The sequence below is a fragment of the Mytilus trossulus genome, chromosome 5 (genome assembly GCF_036588685.1).
Source record: "Mytilus trossulus isolate FHL-02 chromosome 5, PNRI_Mtr1.1.1.hap1, whole genome shotgun sequence".
Lineage (NCBI taxonomy): Eukaryota > Metazoa > Mollusca > Bivalvia > Mytilida > Mytilidae > Mytilus > Mytilus trossulus.
The window spans coordinates 76,855,728-76,878,947 of NC_086377.1; the positions used below are offsets into that span (position 1 = coordinate 76,855,728).

The 23,220-nt window shown below is 33.8% G+C and overlaps 1 protein-coding gene across 1 annotated transcript in view; it reads left to right on the forward strand.

Moving 5' to 3' along the window:
• Window positions 1-23,220, forward strand: part of LOC134718321 (uncharacterized) — a 92,593-nt gene that overhangs the window by 47,934 nt on the left and 21,439 nt on the right. Inside the window, exons 6-11 of the mRNA XM_063580815.1 lie at window positions 9-110; window positions 875-976; window positions 4,863-4,952; window positions 16,433-16,508; window positions 17,364-17,606; window positions 18,084-18,563. Coding sequence (XP_063436885.1) covers window positions 9-110; window positions 875-976; window positions 4,863-4,952; window positions 16,433-16,508; window positions 17,364-17,606; window positions 18,084-18,563 — 1,093 coding nt within the window. The remainder of the gene's footprint in view (window positions 1-8; window positions 111-874; window positions 977-4,862; window positions 4,953-16,432; window positions 16,509-17,363; window positions 17,607-18,083; window positions 18,564-23,220) is intronic.

The window sequence follows — 23,220 nt, forward strand, 5'->3', positions numbered from 1 at the left end:
TATTACAGTTGAGACAGACACCATTAATGTTGGCGGCTGAGGGAGGACACCTGGAGGTAGTGACGTACCTCGTCAGTCACGGCAGTCAGTTAGAGGCCACATCCACCGGGGTAATGATATATATAATCACCTTACTCTGACCAAACATCACTTTATACAGAATCTACACAAAATCATGTTGTTAATCAGACAGGTTTAATGGACAACAAATATTTGTTAGAATTATATAAAGTGGGGTCTCATTTTATTCGTAACACAGAACTGAATCAGATAGTAAAGGTTTAATTTTGTTTCTTGACAAAAAATTATTTTGTTAACATCTGATTTTAATGAGAAGTTGATGAGAAAAAGTTGTGTTAACATCTTTAGTTGGATAATGTTAATTCTACAAATTTAACGTAAAACAACTTTTAAAAATAACAAATACTTGGCAGAATTATATAAAGTGGGGTCTTATTTTTCTCGTCTCTTCATACTGAATCAGAAAATATAACTCGTTTGAATGTTTCTTGAAAAAAGTTTTTTTTTTCAACTTTGATCATTCTACTGAATCAACATAAAATCATGTTGTTAATCATCCATGTTAAATGGACAACAAATACTTGTGAGACTTATATAAAGTGAGGGTTGCTATTATTTGACTTGTTTCACTTATATAATTAAGAGTTTATTAAATTTTTTTACCATTTTTGTTTCACTGAATCAGAAAAAGTGAATTTATATCTTAATCTACCATTTAATAGTTTATACACAAATATAATTGGATATTTTTTTACTCGATGTTATATTTCTTACATTTGGTAAATTGTTTGACTCCTCTCATGATCTTGTTATCACACACCATTAACATATTTATATTTTTATATTGTTATAGTATGGACACACAGCTTTACATTATGCTGCTAGGAATGGACAGATTGATGTAACAAAATGTTTAATAGATCAAGGATGCAGTCCTTGGGTGAAATCAAAACAGGTAACATTCAGTTTTATTCTTATTAGATAGATATTTGTTTTATTCTCTAAAAACTAAATACAAGTCAACAGAGAAAGTACAATTACAATATAAATACAAATACAATAGTTGAGGAAAAACAGCTGCAGATGAAATATAATAAAGTACAACTTTTAAGTTTATGATGAAATACCTGTATAATAAGCAGGTTAAACTAAATATGAAGAAATCAGTCTGTGTGTAACTTTTACATGGAGGGACAAACCTTCTTATTAATACACTTAATGAGTGAACACAGTTTTCTTAAGGAGGCTCACGGGTATAAGATTTTCAGAAAAAATTAAACAATAATTTTTCATTACAAATTTCATTTATTACCTTCAGTAGTTATTACTTTATCATTATGGTACAAGAATCATTCCAAAAAATCAATTCTTGTTGGCCTCGGGTGACTTTTAAAATGTAGATATCATTGAAAAAGCTCCAAATTATCTCCCTTTGGTGCAAAAAGGCAATTTTTTGGCATTAAAATAGAAATATCTTAAATTTACTCATTGGTGACCTATATTTTTTATTGTTGTTTTCTAAAAAGCTGTACATAAACTAAATAACTGTAAAATTTAAGCGATTTCTGTAATTTAGTTCTTTTTTTATTTCGATACTACAACTATTTCCCCTATCAGGTCAACACACCTAACACCAATCCCACACTACTGACACAACAACCATCTCATGATACTCTACCAACACACCCTACATCAATCATATACAACTAATACAACTACCATCTCATCATACTCCATCAACACACCTAACACCAATCCTACATAACTGACACCACTACCATCTCATCCTACTCCACCAACACAACACACCAATCCTACACTACTGACACAACAACCATATCATGATACTCTACCAACACACCCTACATCAATCATATACAACTAATACAACTACCATCTCATCATACTCCATCAACACACCTAACACCAATCCTACATAACTGACACCACTACCATCTCATCCTACTCCACCAACACAACACACCAATCCTACACTACTGACACAACAACCATATCATGATACTCTACCAACACACCCTACATCAATCATATACTACTGACACAACTATCATCTCATCATACTCCACCAACACACCTAATATAAATCCTACATTACTGACACAACTACCATCTCATCATACTCATGACACTCTTCCAACTCACCTGACACTAATCCCACATTACTGACACAACTACCATCTCATCACACTCCACCAACACACCTAACACCAATCCCACACTACTGACACAACTACCATCTCATCATACATCACCAACACACCTAACACCAATCCTACATTACTGACACTACACCATCTCATCATACTCTACCAACACATCTAACATCAATCCTTTATTACTGACACAACTACCATCTCATCATACTCTACCAACACACCCTACACAAATCCTACACTACTGACACAACTACCATATCATCATACTCCACCAACACACTTAACACCAATCCTACACTACTGACACAACTACCATCTCATCATACATTACCAACACACTTAACACCAATCCTTCATTACTGACACAACAACCATCTCATCATACTCCACCAATACAAATAACACCAATTATACACTATTGACACAACAACCATCTCATCATGCTCTACCAACACATCCTACACCAATCCTACACTACTGACACAATGACCATCTCATCATACATCACCAATACACTTAGCACCAATCCTACATTACTGACACTACAACCATCTTATCATACTCCACCAACACACCTAACACCAATTATACACTATTGACACAACAACCATCTCAGCATGCTCTACCAACACATCCTACACCAATCCTACATTACTGACACAACTACCATTTCATCATACTCCACCAAAACACCTAACACCAATCCTACACTACTGATACAACAACCATCTCATCATACTCCGCCAACACACCTAACACCAATCCTACATTACTGACACAACTACCATCTCATTATACTCCACCAACACACCTAACACCAATCCTACATTACTGACACAACTACCATTTCATCATACATCACCAACACACCTAACACCAATCCTACATTACTGAACCTACAACCATCTCATCATACTTTACCAACACACCTTACACCAATCCTACATTACTGACACAACAACCATCTCATTATATTCCACCAACACACCTAACACCAATTCTACACTACTGACACAACTACCATCTCATCATACTTTACCAACACACCTTACACCAATCCTACATTACTGACACAACTACCATCTCATCATACTCTACCAACACACCTAACACCAATTCTACATTACTTAACCTACAACCATCTCATCATACTTTACCAACACACCTTACACCAATCCTACATTACTGACACAACTACCATCTCATCATACTCTACCAACTCAACTAACACCAATCCTGCACTACTGACACAACTAATATCTCATCATACATCATCAACACACCTAACACCAATCCTACATTACTGACACTTCAACCATCTCATCATACTCCACCAACACACATAACACCAATCCTACACTACTGTCACAACTACCATCTCATTATACTCCACCTATACACCCTACACTAATCCTACACTACTGACACAACAACCATCTCATGATACTCTACCAACACACCTAACACCAATCCTACACTACTGACACAACTGCCATCTCATCATACTCTAACAACACACCCTACACCAATCCTACACTACTGATACAACTACTATCTCATCATACATCATCAACACACCTAACACCAATCCTACATTACTGACACTTCAACCATCTCATCATACTCCACATACACACCTAACACCAATCCTACATTACTGGCACAACTACCATCTCATCATACTCCACCAACACACCTAACACCAATCATACACTACTGACACAACTACCATCTCATCATACTCCATCAACACACCTAACACCAATCCTACATTACTGACACATCTACCATCTCATCATACTCCACCAACACACCTAACACCAATCCTACATTACTGACACAACTACAATCTCATCATACTCCACCAACACACCTAACACCAATCCTACATTACTGACACAACTGCCATCTCATCGTACTCCACCAACACACCTAACACGAATCCTAAACTACTAACAAAACAACCATCTAATCATACTCCAGCAACACATCTTACTTCCATCTAATCACATTCCACTAATGCACCTCACACCAATCATACACTATTAACAAAACTACCATTCAATCACATTCCACCAACACACCCTACACCAATCATACACTTTTATCAAAACTACCATATAAGCATACTCCGGCAACACATCTTACACCAATCATACACTACTAACAAAACTACCATTTAATTATACTCCAGCAACACATCTTACACCAATCATACACTATTAACAAAACTACCATTTGATTATACTATACTCCAGCAACTCATCTTCTACCATCTAATCACATTCCACCAACACATCTTACACCAATCATACACTATTAACAAAACTACCATTTAATCATACTCCAGCAACACATCTTACACTACCATCACAACTACCATTTTATCACATTTCACCAACACACCCTACACCAATCATTCAATAATTTCTTTAACAGCAAAATCTCAAATATTATTCATTGATCTCTTTATAATGACACTTCATATTTGTTGTTGGTTTAGGTTCACTGGTTTTTATTTCAAGTATATATAAAGAAGTCAACATTCTGCATTGTATAGGTAAAAATAATGCAACAGTTACCTTTTACTTAATGCTTTACAGTTTTTGAAATAAAAGATATATATGTGTATAATTAATGAAAGATTATTTGATTGTATTTCAGGGTAAGACTCCTTATGATCTGGTAACAATAGGATACTATGATGATGAAGAGGAAAAAAGGAAGAAGGAAGAAGTGATGGACTTCCTTAAGGTAAATAGTATTGTCTTACTTTACAAGCTATTCACAGATTATAAGAGACAAAACAGATTTGGTACAAAGAAATTACAATAAAACGGTTGCCTGTAGTTTTCAATGTCATTGTAGTATTTGTTATCAGTGAACAGTGTAAGTTGACAATTCCAAGCTTGTTGCCTAATATACATGTTGGCATATGTGAAAGACAAATGTTTAAAATCTGTGTTCTCATCTGTTGGATGTCTCTTATTTTTTGTGTCATCAGCTTGGTATCTCCTAGGTATATACATCACATCATCTCCTTTTATGTGTATATAATGCATACCTCTGTGCGGAAAGGTTGATTTACATGTTTATGCAAATATGTAATAATCTTATATTAAAACAAAAAGCACATCTTTACAAAATATTAAGTATGCTGTCAACCTGTGTATAGATTTCATTTCAAATAAAGGTAGCCACATTACATTTCATCACTTCGCGTCCGCCGTCTGTCATCCGGTGTCTTCGTCCGTCGTTAACTTTTACAAATATCTTCTCCTCTGAAACTACTGGACCAAATTTAACCAAACTTGGCCACAATCATCATTGGGGTATCTAGTCTAAAAAATGTGTCCAATCAAGATGGCCGCCACAGCTAAAAATAGAACATAGGGGTAAAATGTAGATTTTGGCTTACATCTCTGAAACCAAAGCATTTAGAGCAAATCTGACATGGGGTAAAATTGTTCATAAGGTCAAGATCTATCTGCCCTGAAATTTTCAGACAAATCAGACAACCCGTAGTTGGGTTGCTGCCCCTGAATTGGTAATTTTAAGTAAATTTTGCCATTTTTGGTTATTATCTTGAATATTATTATAGAAAGAGATAAAATGTAAACAGCCATAATGTTCAGCAAAGTAAGATCTATTGACCCCTTAAGGAATTATTGCCCTTCATAGTCAATTTTTAACTAAGGTTTTTCTTACCCCAGGAGTAGATAACCTTAGCCGTATTTGGCACAACTTTTTGGAATTTTGGATCCTCAATGCTCTTCAACTTTGTATTTATTTGGCTTTTTAACTATTTTGATCTGAGCGTCACTGATGAGTCTTATGTAGACGAAACGCTAGTCTGGCGTTTAAAATTATAATCCTGGTACTTTTGATAACTATTTAACATTTTTTTGTAATTTTTTGTAATTTTTACAAGAATCTCATCTAAAACAACTGAGACAAATTTAACCAAAATTGGCCACAATCATCATTAGGGTATCTAGTTTAAAAAATGTGTCCGATGACCCCGCTTACCAACCAAATTGGCCGACATGGCTTAAAAATAGAACATAGGGATAAAATGCAAGTTTTGTCTATTATTTTTTGAAATGTTATAAATAGAGAAAATCTTAAAGGAAAAAAAATGTTCAGAATGATGAGCTCTACCAATTGTCCATTTACATCAAAACTGTTAGACATATTCTTATAGGAGTTATTGCCCATAAATGACAAATTTTACCATTTTTTTTTATTTTTGCCTATTATCATGAATACTATGATATTTAGAGAGAAACATTTTTTTTTCATTATGCCTTATATGATTTGAATTGTAATAGATAAATAAACACTTTAAATCACAAAAATGATCAGCAAGGCGATTTCTATTAAAAAGTCAAATTTTGCCGATATAGTTAGTAGACTGTCACTCTTCATAGGAGTGATTTTAAATGATGATTTTTTACCTTCTTTTGTGTTTTGAGCAAAAACTAAAGAAGATAGAGTGAAACTAAACAGACTATCAGTAATACAAGATCAACAAAAATAGATTTGTTTGATATGCACACAGACCAAGGTGAGCGACACAGGCTCTTTAGAGCCTCTAGTTTTCTTAACTGATCATTTCAAATAAAGGTAGCCCCATTACATGCATTACAACACATAATGCCAGATTGGAGCCTAAACCTAAAAACCTGAATATGTGCTATTTTCTTGCAATTAAACAATGGGAGAAATAAAGCATACTTAAAGAAATGATGCATTTTCTCCATTATGAGTATGGTTGATAACCATGATAACACTACTGTTTTCGAACTGCTTCTGAAAAAAATAAATAAAATATAAATCAATTGTTTCAAAAAAACAATTGTTAACGGTCTTTCCCCTCTGAAACATGATTGATTGATTTTTATTGATTTATGAATTGATTGTTTAATTGTTGGGTGGGTGGGTGGGTTGGTTGGTTGGTTAATTAGTTGATTGATTGATTGATTGATTGAAAGCCGGAAAGATAAATTTATACCCTCACGGAACACGTTGTAAAGGAATTGATAGCGTACTTCCCGTGTTTAAACACTTGAGACATAACCTCTAGGAACACATGAAAATAGCATTGAGAGCCATATGTCCGTGTTTAAACACTTGACACCTAGCCTCTAGGAACACGTAAAATAGGCATTGAGAGCCTGGTGCTCGTGTTTAAACACTTGAGACCTAGCCTCTAGGAACACGTAAAATAGGCATTGAGAGCAGTGTCCGTGTTTAAACACTTGAGACCTAGCCTCTAGGAACACATGAAAACGGCATTGAGAGCCAAGTGTCCGTGTTTAAACACTTGAGACCTAGCCTCTAGGAACACGTAAAATAGGCATTGAGAGCATAGTGATTTATTAATTGATTGTTTAATTGGTGGGTTGGTGGGTTGGTTGTTTGGTTGGTTGGTTAATTAGTTGATTGATTGATTGATTGATAGCTGGAAAGATGAATTTATACCCTCACGGAACACGTTGTAAAGGAATTGATAGCATACTTCCCGTGTTTAAACACTTGAGACCTAGCCTCTAGGAACACATGAAAATGGCATTGAGAGCCAAGTGTCCGTGTTTAAACACTTGAGACCTAGCCTCTAGGAACACATAAAAAAGGCATTGAGAGCCTGGTGCCCGTGTTTAAACACTTGAGACCTAGCCTCTAGGAACACGTAAAATAGGCATTGAGAGCAGTGTCCGTGTTTAAACACTTGAGACCTAGCCTCTAGGAACACATGAAAACGGCATTGAGAGCCAAGTGTCCGTGTTTAAACACTTGAGACCTAGCCTCTAGGAACACGTAAAATAGGCATTGAGAGCATAGTGATTTATTAATTGATTGTTTAATTGGTGGGTTGGTGGGTTGGTTGTTTGGGGTTGGTTGGTTAATTAGTTGATTGATTGATTGATTGATAGCTGGAAAGATGAATTTATACCCTCACGGAACACGTTGTAAAGGAATTGATAGCATACTTCCCGTGTTTAAACACTTGAGACCTAGCCTCTAGGAACACATGAAAATGGCATTGAGAGCCAAGTGTCCGTGTTTAAACACTTGAGACCTAGCCTCTAGGAACACATAAAAAAGGCATTGAGAGCCAAGTGACCGTGTTTAAATACTTGAGACCTAGTCTCTAGGAACACGTAAAATAGGCATTGAGAGCAAAGTGCCCATGTTTAAACACTTGAGACCTAGCCTCTAGGAACATGTGAACACGGCATTGAGAGCCAAGTGTCCGTGTTTAAACACTTGAGACCTAGTCTCTAGAAACACGTAAAATAGGCATTGAAAGCATAGTGCCCATGTTTAAACACTTGAGACCTAGCCTCTAGGAACACGTGAAAACGGCATTGAGAACCAAGTGTCTGTGTTTAAACACTTGAGACCTAGCCTCTAGGAACACATAAAAAAGGCATTGAGAGCCAAGTGTCCGTGTTTAAATACTTGAGACCTAGTCTCTAGGAACACGTAAAATAGGCATTGAGAGCATAGTGCCCATGTTTAAACACTTGAGACCTAGCCTCTAGGAACACATGAAAACAGCATTGAGAGCCAAGTGTCCGTGTTTAAACACTTGAGACCTGGCCTCTAGGAACACGTAAAATAGGCATTGAGAGCATAGTGCCCATGTTTAAACACTTGAGACCTAGCCTGTAGGAACATGTGAAAACGGCATTGAGAGCCAAGTGTCCGTGTTTAAACACTTGAGACCTAGTCTCTAGGAACACATAAAATAGGCATTGAGAGCATAGTGCCCATGTTTAAACACTTTAGACCTAGCCTCTAGGAACATGTGAAAAGGCCTTTATTCACACACGTATCTGCGGGAACACAGATTTGTTTTTTAATACATGTTTAGAAGTTTGTTTCTAGGATTTTACTACTATTTACGAACCATCTTACGGTGTTTATATATCTCAACTTGTACGATTCACTCGTGTATGTAACAATGTTTTAGATTTTAACGAGAGAAATTTGTGTTTTACTGAAAAATTATTACACCAGGGTTTTCAATTTTATTTGGATTGATTGATAATTTCTCAATCCAGATTGCAACGATAAGCGGAGTGCACATGCTTTATACTGCTAACGGAAAAAATATTTTCTCGATTTATTTTTCTATTGTCCAATCGCTGACCGCTGACCACTGGTCGACTCATTCATTGCATGCACACACAAATTATGCTGGTGTTATAGTACTTTAACAAAACGTTTATCGTTTAATTTTCAGAAATACATGTACATGATTTGGAGCAGATATTTTATTTTGCAGGGGGGTAGATGGGTAGTTGTGGGCATTGGATGATTAACCCAGATACATTGCATGTACGCATCATGAGAGCTGTAAAGTTTGAAGCTTTAATTAGTCAATTTGATGATTTTTTCATTTCAGTGGCATGAAAACCCCCAAAATACTACGCGTATTTTTTCAACAAAATTTCACGACATAAATAATGTTGCGACTAACATTTTGCACACATTTTTTTCAATTTTACCCAGGACTTCTTTCAGAGAAAAGGCAGTTTGAAGTGAATGTCAAAATTTAGAACATGACCTTGACCTTTGACCTTGACCTCATTTTTAGCTCACGTGGCCCGAAGGGCCAAGTGAGGTTTTCTCATCACTTGACATCCGGCGTCCGGCGTCGTCCATCTTCCGTCGTCTGTCGTCCGTCGTCGTTAACTTTTACAAAAATCTTCTCCTCTGAAACTACTGGGCCAAATTTAACCAAACTTGGCCACAATCATCATTGGGGTATCAAGTTTAAAAATTGTGTCCGGTGACCAAGCCGACCAACCAAGATGGCCGCCATGGCTAAAAATAGAACATAGGGGTAAAATGTAGATTTTGGCTTATATCTCTAAAACCAAAGCATTAGGAGCAAATCTCACAGGGGGCAGAATGTTTATCAGGTCAAGATCTATCTACCCTGAAATTTTCAGATGAATCGGACAACCCGTTGTAGGGTTGCTGCCCCTAAATTGGTAATTTTAAGGAAATTTTGCCGTTTTTTGGTTATTAACTTGAATATTATAATAGATAGAGATAAACTGTAAACAGCAATAATGCAAAGTAAGATCTACAAATAATTCAACATGATCAAAATGGTTAGATGACCCCTTAAGGAGTTATTGCCCTTTATAGTCATTTTTTACCAATTTTTCGTAAATTTATGTAAGCTTTTACAAAAATCTTCTCTACTGGGTCAAATTTAACCAAATTTAGCTACAATCATTATTATACCCCACACAATGTGTTGCGGAGGGTACAATCTTTTTGACCCGTCCGTCCGTCAGTCCGTCTGTCACTCCGTCCGTCAGTCCTGTTTCTTGTCATCGCAACTCCTCTCAAACCACACAACAGAATTTCACAAAACCTTTTCAGATAATAAGGACATACCATGTAGTTGTGCATATCGACAGGAAATTGCGATTCCTTTTTTTTCTACGAGTTAAGACCCTTTGACCTTAATTACTTTAATGTACTACTGCAACAGTTTGTCATCGCAACTCCTCTCAAACCACACAACAGAATTTCACGAAACCTTTTTAAATAATAAGGACATACTATGTAGTTGTGCATATCGACAGGAAATTGCGATTCATTTTTTTTTCTAGGAGTTGAGACCCTTTGACCTTAATTACTTTAATGGACTGTTGCAACAGTTTGTCATCGCAACTCCTTTCAAACCACACAACAGAATTTCACGAAACCTTTTTAAATAATAAGGACATACTATGTAGTTGTGCATATCGACAGGAAATTGCGATTCAATTTTTTTTTCTAGGAATTACGCCCCTTTGACCTTATTTACTTTAATGTACTACTGCAACAGTTTGTCATCGCAACTCCTCTTAAACCACACAACAGAATTTCATGAAACCTTTTTCAGATAATAAGGACATACTACGTAGATGTGCATATCGACAGGAAATTACGATTCAATTTTTTTTCCTGGAGTTACGCCCTTTGAACTTATTTGCCTATCTATACTATTAGTCCTGTTTCTTGTCATCGCAACTCCTCTCAAACCACACAACAGAATTTTACAAAACCTTTTTAGATCATAAGGACATACTATGTAGTTGTGCATATCGACAGGAAATTGCCATTCAATTTTTTTTCTAGGAGTTACGCCCCTTTGAACTTATTTACTTTAATGTACTACTGCAACAGTTTGTCATCGCAACTCCTCTCAAACCACACAACAGAATTTCACGAAACCTTTTTAAATAATAAGGACATACTATGTAGTTGTGCATATCATCAGGAAATTGCGATTCAATTTTTTTTCTAGGAGTTACGCCCCGTTGATCTTATTTACTTTAATGTACTACTGCAACAGTTTGTCATCGCAACTCCTCTCAAACCACACAACAGAATTTCATGAAACCTTTCAGATAATAAGGACATACTACGTAGATGTGCATATCGACAGGAAATTACGATTCAATTTTTTTTCCTGGAGTTACGCCCTTTGAACTTATTTGCCTGTCTATACTATTAGTCCTGTTTCTTGTCATCGCAACTCCTCTCAAACCACACAACAGAATTTTACAAAACCTTTTTAGATCATAAGGACATACTATGTAGTTGTGCATATCGACAGGAAATTGCCATTCAATTTTTTTTCTAGGAGTTACGCCCCTTTGAACTTATTTACTTTAATGTACTACTGCAACAGTTTGTCATCGCAACTCCTCTCAAACCACACAACAGAATTTCACGAAACCTTTTTAAATAATAAGGACATACTATGTAGTTGTGCATATCATCAGGAAATTGCGATTCAATTTTTTTTCTAGGAGTTACGCCCCGTTGATCTTATTTACTTTAATGTACTACTGCAACAGTTTGTCATCGCAACTCCTCTCAAACCACACAACAGAATTTCATGAAACCTTTCAGATAATAAGGACATACTACATAGATGTGCATATTGACAGGAAATTACGATTCAATTTTTTTTCCAGTAGTTAAGCCCCTTTGAACTTATTTGCCTCTCTATACTATTAGTCCTGTTTCTTGTCATCGCAACTCCTCTCAAACCACACAACATAATTTCACAAAACCTTTTTAGATAATAAGGACATACTATGTAGTTGTGCATATCGACAGGAAATTGCGATTCATTTTTTTTTCTAGGAGTTAAGACCCTTTGACCTTAATTACTTTAATGTACTACTGCAACAGTTTGTTTCGCAACTCCTTTCAAACCACACAACAGAATTTCACGAAACCTTTTTAGATAATAAGGACATACTATGTAGATGTGCATATTGACAGGAAATTATGATTCAATTTTTTTATTCTTATACAATTTTTTTTTCTTACACATATTTTATTTCTCCAACGACAATGTGGGGACGTGGGGTATGTGAACGCGCTCTATAAGGTTGTTTAATTATGGTATCTAGTTGAAAAAATGTGTGTGGTGACCCAGCCAACCAATCAAGATGGCCGCCATGGCTAAAAGTAGAACATAGGGGTAAAATGTAGATTTTGGCTTATAACTCTGAAACCAAAGCATTTAGAGCAAATCTGACAAGAGGTTCAATTATTTATCAAGCCAATATCTATCTGCTCTGAAATTTTCAGATGAATCGGACAACTGGTTGTTGGGTTGCTGCCCCCCAATTGGTATTTTTTTAAGAAATCTTGCCGTGTTTGGTTATTATCTTGAATACTGTTATAGATAGAGATAATCTGTAAACAGCAATAATGTTCAGCAAAGTAAGATCTACAAATAATTTAACATGATCAAAATGGTCAGTTGACCCCTTAAGGAGTTATTGCCCTTTATAGTCAATTTTTAACAATTTTCATTAATTTGGTAAATTTTTTTAAATTTTTACCAAATATTTTCCCCTGTATCTAAAGGGCCAAGTTTATTATAGATAGAGAAAATTGTAAGAAGCAAGAATTTTCAGTCTAGTAAGATCTACAAACACAATTTTGTCATAAATTCATCTGTGTCCTTCATAGAAAAAGGTGAGCGACACAGGCTCTTAAGAGCCTCTAGTTTAAGTTGGGACCCAAGGACACCAAATAAAGCGGTTATAGGTTTATATGCATAAAGGTTAATGAGTTCATATGCATATCACTGATATCAGATACGAAAGGGGAAATAACTCTCATATGGAGTCTCTGGAACTTATATCAGACACAAAAGTGGAAATAACTCTCATATGGAGTCTCCGGATAGCTTCGGTTAAAATTAAAATCCTAATCCTGAAGACATAATGTCAGAGCAAATTGGTAAAACAAATTTGTCGTAATCTTTTACGGTTACGGAGGAGTAGTGACCACAAGAAAAACAGTGTTTAGGGAGGTAACTCTTACAGCATTAAGTATTTTGTTACGCGGTTGTCAGTTTTTAAAGCGCATAAACTTTATGATATCATATTCCAAATATCTAAGCCACATCTTGTGAAACAACAATACTACGCAAGAAAAAAATTAGGCTTAAAATAATAATAATCAGAACGAAATCAATAGGTCTTTCCACGAAAGTTGGAAAGACATAATTATTTGAAAAAGGACATCACATTACAAATCATTAGTAAAATATTGTTTGTCGTCAATTATTTGGGTATTAGGATTTATGACCGAAGTCACACAACTCAAGTGCCAGATAGTGTGGGTTGTATCGTCAGCCTGGTCAAACGAACAACTTGAAAATATGTATTCCCAACTTCTCTATAAAGAATAATGTGTCTGACGTATGTATTTCTTGATCTTATATTCATTTTCCAAACAGTATGTGCAAATTATGGGCAAATTTGGAATTTTTTTTAAAATCATTAATTTCATTGACAAAAATGGGCCTTTAAAATAAGCCTTTTTACTTAATTTTGAAAATATCTAAATAAACCAATGAAATTTGATTTTTTAAACAGTCATCTACAATTAGAAGAAAATAAAACAAAACCTTTGATTGTATGTTCTTGCACGCCTGAGAAAACAATATTTCAATTTTTGTCGAGCCTTCGACTTTAGTCGAAAAAGCGCGACTAAGCGATCCTACATTCCGTCGTCTTTGGTGTTGTTGCGTCGGCGCCGTCCACAAATATTCACTCTGTGGTTAAAGTTTTTGAAATTTTAATAACTTTCTTAAACCATACTGGATTTCTACCTTGGACAGAAGCTTGTTTATGATCATGAGATAGTATCCAGAAGTAAATTTTGTGAAAATAAAATTCCATTTTTTCCGTATTTTACTTATAAATAGACTTAGTTTTTCTGCGGGAAAACATTACATACACTCTGTGGTTAAAGTTTTTAAAATTTAAATAACTTTCTTAAACTATCCTGGATTTCTACCAAACTTGGACAGAAGCTTACTTATGATCATAAGATAGTATCCAGAAGTAAATTTTGTGAAAATAAAATTCCATTTTTTCCGTATTTTACTTATAAATGCACTTAGTTTTTCTGCGGGAAAACATTACATCCCTCTGTGGTTGTAGTTTTTAAAATTTTAATAACTTTCTTAAACTAGCCTTGGTTTGTACCAAACTTAGACAGAAGCTTGTTTATGATCATAAGATAGTATCTAGAAGTAAATTTTGTAAAATGATAAATCCATTTTTTCCATATTTTACTTTAAACATGTTAAATGGACTTTTTTTCTGCCAAGAAACAACACATTTATTCTGTGGTTGAATTTTAAAAAAAATTGATAACTTTCTTATACTATTTTTTATTTGAACCAAACTAAGACAGAAGCTTGTTTATGAACAAAAGCAAGTATCTAGAAGGAAGTTTTGTTAATATTTTGTACCTGTGTATCTGTATTTTTCTTATAAATGGACTTAGTTTTTCTTCCAGTTAAAGTTTTTCTTCCAGTTAACATTACATCCAGTCTGCATTTAAAGTTTTTAAAACATTTATTAGATTCATAAACTATCCAGGATTTTTTACCAAACTTGGACAGAAGCTTCCTACAATCCAAACATGGTATCAAGCGAATATTTTTATTGATTTTTTCCCTCATTTTTGTTGATTCTGCAATTTACAGCAAAAGTAGGCGAGACACTGAGTGCCGCGGAACCCTTACAAATTTTTGTGTTTATAAACAACAAATGAATACAAGGGGAACAACCAGAGTTTTTCTTTGACATTTTCTTATACTAAAAGGAATAACTCAATGTCTTCACTCACTAGTTTTATTAAGTATAGTCTGTTTCATCAATTATCTAGCAAAGAACGAAATCATTTTCTATCTTGTCAAATGTGTTTGGTGAATTGATATATTTTGAAATTACAAATTAAAAAAAAATGGGGGTGGGAGATTTGATTTTTTTTAGCTTTTTTTTTTTGGGGGGGGGATGGTCATATTATTTTCTTCAAGATTGATCAAAATTTCAATTTAAAAAAAAATTGGAGGAGGGGGTTGTTCTCATATCTAAGCAATTGAAAACCAATTAATTAAAGGGAGATTTGCATTTTTTACAGCTTTCATTGGTAGGACTGTATAAATGGAAAACTAATAAATTAAAGTGAGATTTGCATCCTTTACAGCTTTCATTGGTTGGACTGTATACGTCAGACCTCAGACAATTCAATGTAATTACACCAAACCAGTCATATTAAATTTATAGGCCTAAGTCTGTCAAAGGAGGCTATACATGATTTGTGACAATGCAAATACTAAACTTTAGACTAGAAATGAATATCTTTAACCGATGAATAAAAAAATACTAATATCTATTTAATTTCACAAATATGTACTGAATAAGCATCATGTAAATCATTAAATAAAGACACATGAAATTTATAGTTTTAAACAAGGGAAATAACAATGAACATTCTGAAACTGATTATAGTAGTAAGGGAGAAAACTACATATGCACTATCATATTTAGTCAACATGCATCACTATGCATTATCTATAAATTATGTGGCGAAGAGAAATGATTTTGTTCAATACAATGACTGTACCTATTATAACAAATAGATGCAAACAACAGAATCAAAGGTGGAAATACAATGAAATAAGCAAAGAATTACGGTCCATTCAAGATAATTTTCTGTGCCTATTCAAAATAAGTTGTGATTGCATTGCGCATTTCAACTTCCTGTAAAATATAGAGTTATTGTCCTTTAAATCTACTGGCAGATAGAAATGCTATTTAAATATATGTGTATTAAACTATTTGACAACTTTTCACATGGGGCATGATAGTTAATAGCATATTTTTCTTTTGTAGACTGTCATGTCAAAGACATCCCCAGAAGTAACTCCTGACGCCCATTTACAGGAGCCTGCAGCACCAGTAGTTGAAGGTAATTATCTAATGTTAATTATTCAGATACTCGCTGAAATGATTTATAATTACTTGTTTCTAATATAGGGAAACCTTGATATCTGCTTATAATGTTATAATGAAAAAAAAACCAGCAAATTGATAGGAAAAGTGAAATGGGCTATTGATGAAGATTGATTGATTACAGATCACATAATTTTTGTTAATCCGTGCATGTCCGAAAATAAACAAGTAAACAGACTCATACATCAGCATGTAGACATATTGACACACTGACAGATTTAACACATTAACAGATTTATATATCAACACATTGGTATATCGATGCATTTACAGATCAACATAATAATAGACTCCTACATCAACACATTGACATATTGGCACACTTACAGATTAACATATCACTAGACTCAAACGTCAACACAATAACATATTGAAACACTGACAGATCAACATGTTTACACTCATACATCATCACGATGATAGATCAACACATTACCAGACATATTGACACACTGACATATCAACATATAACCAGATTCAAACATCAATACATTGACATATATACACACTGACAGCTGAATACATTAACAGACTCGTATATTAACACATTGACATATTGAAATATTGACAGATCAACACTTTAGCACACATACATCATTACACTGACAGATCAATACACAAACAGGCTAATACATCAACACAAAGACATAAAGACATTCTGACATATTTAACACATTGACATATCGAAAAATGACATATCAACATATTAACCAACAAATGAGGAAAAATTATCTATGAGTTTGTGTATGGATACATTTTTTTTCTCAACATGAACACATCAAAACTTTCCAATTTTTTTTATTTTTTTTAGATTCCATCGGAAAAGGGCAACAGTCTGCCATGTTAAATCGTTTATTAGGGAAGGGCAGCTATGAATCATATGATATGAGATGCATGGTAACTGGTCAATTTTCTGTTGGGAAAACGACTCTTGTGAAGCTGTTAGCTGGGGATGTCCTACCAGAAGGGCGACATCCAACTGATGGGATTTCTCTGGTAGAAGGTCGCTGTGGCCTCGACATTCAGTCAAAAGAGTGGATTCTTGTTGATCCAGGTGAGAAAGAGCACAAGTAGAATATCTGACCACATTAAAAATATACTCTATTGCATGGACTGCGCTTTCAGCAGACATGTTATAGCACCGATTTAAATAGTTTCACATTGTAGCTATTTTTTGTGCCTTCTATTCACGCACCATATTAATTCAATATCAAATCTGATTTGTGTATGAAAATCTTAACATTTTACTAATCTTATTAGAAAGATGTTAAGGTTTTATATTTTGAAATTGAATTTAAATGTTAAAATTATGCAATGAATTAACATTTATTTTCCATAATCAATAATTTCATCAATCAATCAGTTAAAATATGACTCTCTTTAAAATGTGTTAATAGCATTATATGAATGTTACACCTGATAAGATATGATTCTTATTTTAATTCTGATTTTTCTTACATTCTTCACTTGGTTTTGACAGCCTGCACCTGTTTTGGATTTGATTTGCCTGATGTATTAAATATAATTTCAGACTCTTACAATGCCCTGGATGTTGTGTATCACAAGGTTTTAATGACCTCTCTGGAAGAAGAGGAGGAGAGTGAAGTTACCAACAAAGCTTCAGATACAAGCCCAACTGGTTATGCCAAAGCTACACTTTCCTCTTTGCCCTCAGAACAGTCTGCAACAGCACAATCTCTACCATCTACGAAATCCTCCAATGTGCCTCACACAGTAAACCAGATGGAACAGAAAATGAGAACAAGAATGACTAAAGAAGAAATAAGAAAGAAAATGGAAAAAGTCCTCAAAAGTGGGAAGTATAAAATGAAAGTTGGACGTCTTATCTTCTGGGATTTTGGTGGACAATACGTTTATTTAACAACACACCAGACCTTCATGACATTCCGAGCGTTGTTTCTTGTAGTATTTGATGGGAGCAAAGATTTGCATGAACAGGTCCCTGATGTGATGTGTTTTCCAGGGCAGCACATGACGCCAACGCCAGCAGGTAATATGCATGTTATTTACACTCCGATAATGCAAACAGGATACATTTCTATAACAGCAAGGGATAATTAAAAAATAATTAAATTTGTCTTTTCTAAATATTTAAGAAAACCTAAATGTTTACGTAACTTGTTTACATTGCCACTTTGAGATTGTCACAAACTACCATATTAACCTCAATATGTCTCACATTTTGAAACATTGATATGAGGTTATACAATAATATTTATCAAAGATTCCAGGTTTTATTTTTTGTATGTTGGAAAGTGTTTTGTATACACAAAAATGATCAGTTAAATTTGAATCAAATTGAGTGGCCAACTCTTTTAGGAAGTTAGAGCATGAGCAAACAACTGAACATTTTCAAATCAGTCGGCAGAACAATAGAATGACATCATGATATATTGTGATAAAGCGCTTTGAAGTCCTGAAAATTTCTTTAGATTTTGCATGAGTGAATTTTCACAAAAAGGAGCTGATGATTTTATCATAAGCATGAACAGAGTGTTGCACTTATTGACAGACAACATCATATTTTTATACCACCACAACACATTTTTGCGGTCGTATATTGGTTTGACGTTTGCTTCAATGTCATCATTCTTAGACACTTTACTTTTCGCACATTAACTGTAGTTTAAGTAAATGCATTTCTATGATATTTTACCATACACTTCAATACCTCAAAAAGGAAGGTTGGGATGGATTTTGGGGGTTATGGTACACGCTGTTAAGGAATTAGGGGCCAAAAAAAGGCCAAAAATAAGCATTTTTGTAACTTCCAGACATTAACTTGTGTGTTTGTGAATTGATCTCTCTGACCTTGTACCACAAGGTTCCATATCACAAAGGGAAGGCTGGGATTGATTCAGGGGGTAATTGCCTCAAAATTTTAGGAATAAGGGGCCAAAAAAGAAGCAAAAACAAGCTTTTTTCGAGTTGTACTAATAGTCTGATTAAGTCACCTGTATCAGAAATGTATGTTTTTTTGTGTTTTCACTAAGGGAAGTAAGAAATAATCTAAGTATCTCCCTAACCTTTCAAGTGGTCCATTACACTGTGATATTATTGGTCTAATAGATTTTTTTTTATTGTTTAGTTTTCAATGTTTTGTAAAACTGCACGGTCTAGTTTGTGAATTTTAGGGAGGAAGTATGCAAAAGGTGTTATTATAAAATTTGGTTCATTTTTAATGTATTTGAAAGATATTTCATCAATACAGTTTTCTTCTTTCATTTTGTAAATTATTTCATATACCTTTTTCTGGGTGTTTTTAAGATTTATCTCTTGGACTTGTTCATATAAAATTAGAATCCTGGTACCTTTGATAACTATTAACACCACTGGGTCGATGCCTCTGCTGGTGGACGTTTCGTCCCCGAGGGTATCACCAGCCCAGTAGTCAGCACTTCGGTGTTGACATGAATATCAATTATATGGTTATTTTTATAAATTTTCTGTTTTCAAAACTTTGAATTTTTCGAAAAAACTAAGGATTTTCTTACCCCAGGAGTAGATTACCTTAGCCATATTTGGCACAACTTTTTTGGAATTTTGGATCCTCAGTGCTCTTCAACTTTGTATTTATTTGGCTTTTTAACTATTTTGATCTGAGCGTCACTGATGAGTCTTATGTAGACGAAACGCGCGTCTGGCGTATAAAATTATAATCCTGGTACTTTTGATAACAATCATAATGTATGTTAACATTCAATTGTTTTTCACCTTCTTTTAGGTAGTCAGAAAGATTTTGAATGACTGTTACATTGTTTTTATCTGCTTTATGAATGATGTATGATATTTTCATCATTTAAGATTCTTCAGACAATTTTTTTTCTTGTAGTGACAGGTTAAATTCATTTTTAGGGACATATTTAGATAATTCCATTTTCGTATAGAAAATGATTTTTTTTCTATATGGTTATCGGTAAATGCCGGCATCGAAAATTTTGATTTCTCCTTAAATGGATGAATTTTAATGGGAATATTTTGATTTTCAAGGAAAAAATATGAGAGTCTCAAATTTCTTTCCCTTTTTTTTAAATCTTTCATTATTTGTTTTATGGATGTTTTTGTTGTTGGAACAAAGTTTAGTCCTTTAGCATGAACTAGTGTTTCTGGTTGTGATAATGTTTTAGAGGATAGGTTCAGCAAAAATTGTTTTGCAATTTTAAGCTTGATTTCTTTTTTATGTAGTTTTATTTTATTTTTAACGGCTTTGAATTTTGCAATGTTTTTTATACTTTTTCTTGTTTTTATTAAGTCTTCTATGTTTTCCCATGCTTTTCTTTTTGCATTGGTACTAATTTTATTTTGTAGTATTTCATATACTCTGGCCTTACATTGATACTGTGCTATATACGCAATGTTTCGGGTTATTTCGGAAATGTTTTTATTCCATGGAAACCTTCATCAGAGACCACCCCTATTGTTTTTGTTTTGATTTGTTTATTTTTGATTTATTTTTGATTTTTAATTTATTTCTTTTTTATTACTATTTTACTTTAATGTATTTCTTTATATTTTCTTTTAAATATAGGCCAGAGATATGATTCACACCTACATGGGTGGATATTGGATCAATTTCTATGAAATTAGGTGTGATCTGACCTTAACCTCATTTTCGTTTGATTGAGTTTTATAGTATTTTTTTCTAATACTATATGTTATAGGTCAGCTATTTTTGGTGAATAGAAATATTTTATGATGTACATGTCAGTCTCCAGGTATCATCTGACCTTGTCCTCATTTTCATGGATCATTGATCAATGTTTAGTTTTCAAGGTTAAGTTTGTTTCTTAAATACTATAAGCAATAGTTCAACTATATTTAATGCATAGATTGATTGGACGGTGTACATGTCTGCCTGGCATGGTTCATCTGACCTTGACCTCCTTTGTATGGTTCATTGGTCAATGTTTAGTTTTCTTGGTCATATCTATAAATTAACTGTTTACAAAACTTTTGAAGTTTTGAAATACTAAGTCTTTTCTACCCAGGAATAGAATACCTTAGCTGTATTTGGCAAAACTTTTAGGAATTTTAGTCCTAAATGCTCTTCAACTTCGTACTTTATTTAGACTTTTTAACATTTTTGGATTCTAGCGTCACTGATGAGTCTTTTGTAGACGGAACGCGGTCTGGCGTAAATACAAAACTTAATAAAAGTATCTATGATGATTTTATTTAAGTCTGTTTCTTAGAAACTATAAGCAATAGGTCATTTACATTTAGTGTATTGAATGATTGTTAGGTCTACATGTATTTCTGTTTACTTTATCTGACCTTGACCTCATTTTCTTGGATCATGCTAAGTTTATGTGATAGTTGTAGTAAAACTTTATATTTCGGACTTTCAACATAATATAAATGGTTAGTAAAGAAGGCGAGATATTTCAGTGTGTGCACTATTGTTGTTATTCCTTAAATCTATTTTTGTTAAAACTACGTATTAAATAGCAGCAAAACAAATGTTATCCTTAATTGTGTCAAAATATGTTTATTTGTTGTAAAATTAAGTTTAGCAATGTATTGTCAAATTCACAATTAATGGCCTAGTCATTAAGCAATGTTAAAAAAAATGTTTTCCTATAGAGATTCTTATTGTTTTAAATGAGTAAACCACAACACATATTTAATGTTAGAATGTTTACATACTGATTTCTCAAAATATCTACCCACAGACTAAAAATAGTAGTTTTGATGAGGAGGATTTATCACGTTGGTATTTTGAAGGTGTTGCTTTGCTTGAACTAAAACTAAACACATTTATAAAGACAAAACATAGCATTTGATATATTGTAGTTTGTCCATCCATTATCATTTCAGATAAAAATAAAATATTTTTTTAATCAGTTCTTACTTTAACGCACGTTTTAATTGAAGGAATAAAGCTTCTTTTTATACGACCGCAAAAATTGAAAAAAATTTGGTCGTATATTGGTATCACGTTGGCGTCGTCGTCGTCGTAGTCCGAAGACATTTGGTTTTCGCACTATAACTTCAGTTTTAGGTAATATAAATCTATGAAATTTGGACACAAGGTTTATGACCACAAAAGGAAAGTTGGGATTGATTTTGGGAGTGTTGGTGTCAACAGTAATGGAATTAGTGGCCAAAAAGGGGCCCAAATAAGCATTTATCTTGGTTTTCTCACCATAACTTTAGTATAAGTAAATAGAAATTTATGAAATTTAAACACAATTGTTATATACAATGTATATTCACTTTTACTACCAACTGATAAATAAAAACAATCTTTACCATTCATTGATAACAATGGATAACAAGCAATTTTCTTAGATTTTAATATTCTATGATGTATTTAAATGAGTAGTTATTGTTGCAAACTCCATTAAAATTTTTAATTGAGATCAGTTTTGGAATAAGGGAAAGGGGGTGTATGTGAAAAAAAAATTGGGGGGGGGGTTCAATTTTTCTCATTTCAGATTTCATAAATAAAAAGAAAATTTCTTCAAACACTTTTTTGAGAGGATTAATATTCAACAGCATAGTTTAAAATTGCTCAAAGGCAAAAAAAGATTTTAAGTTCGTTAGACCACATTCATTCTGTGTCAGAATCCTATGCTGTGTCAACTATTTAACCACAATCCAAATTTAGAGCTGAATCCAGCTTGAATGATGTGTCCATACTTGCC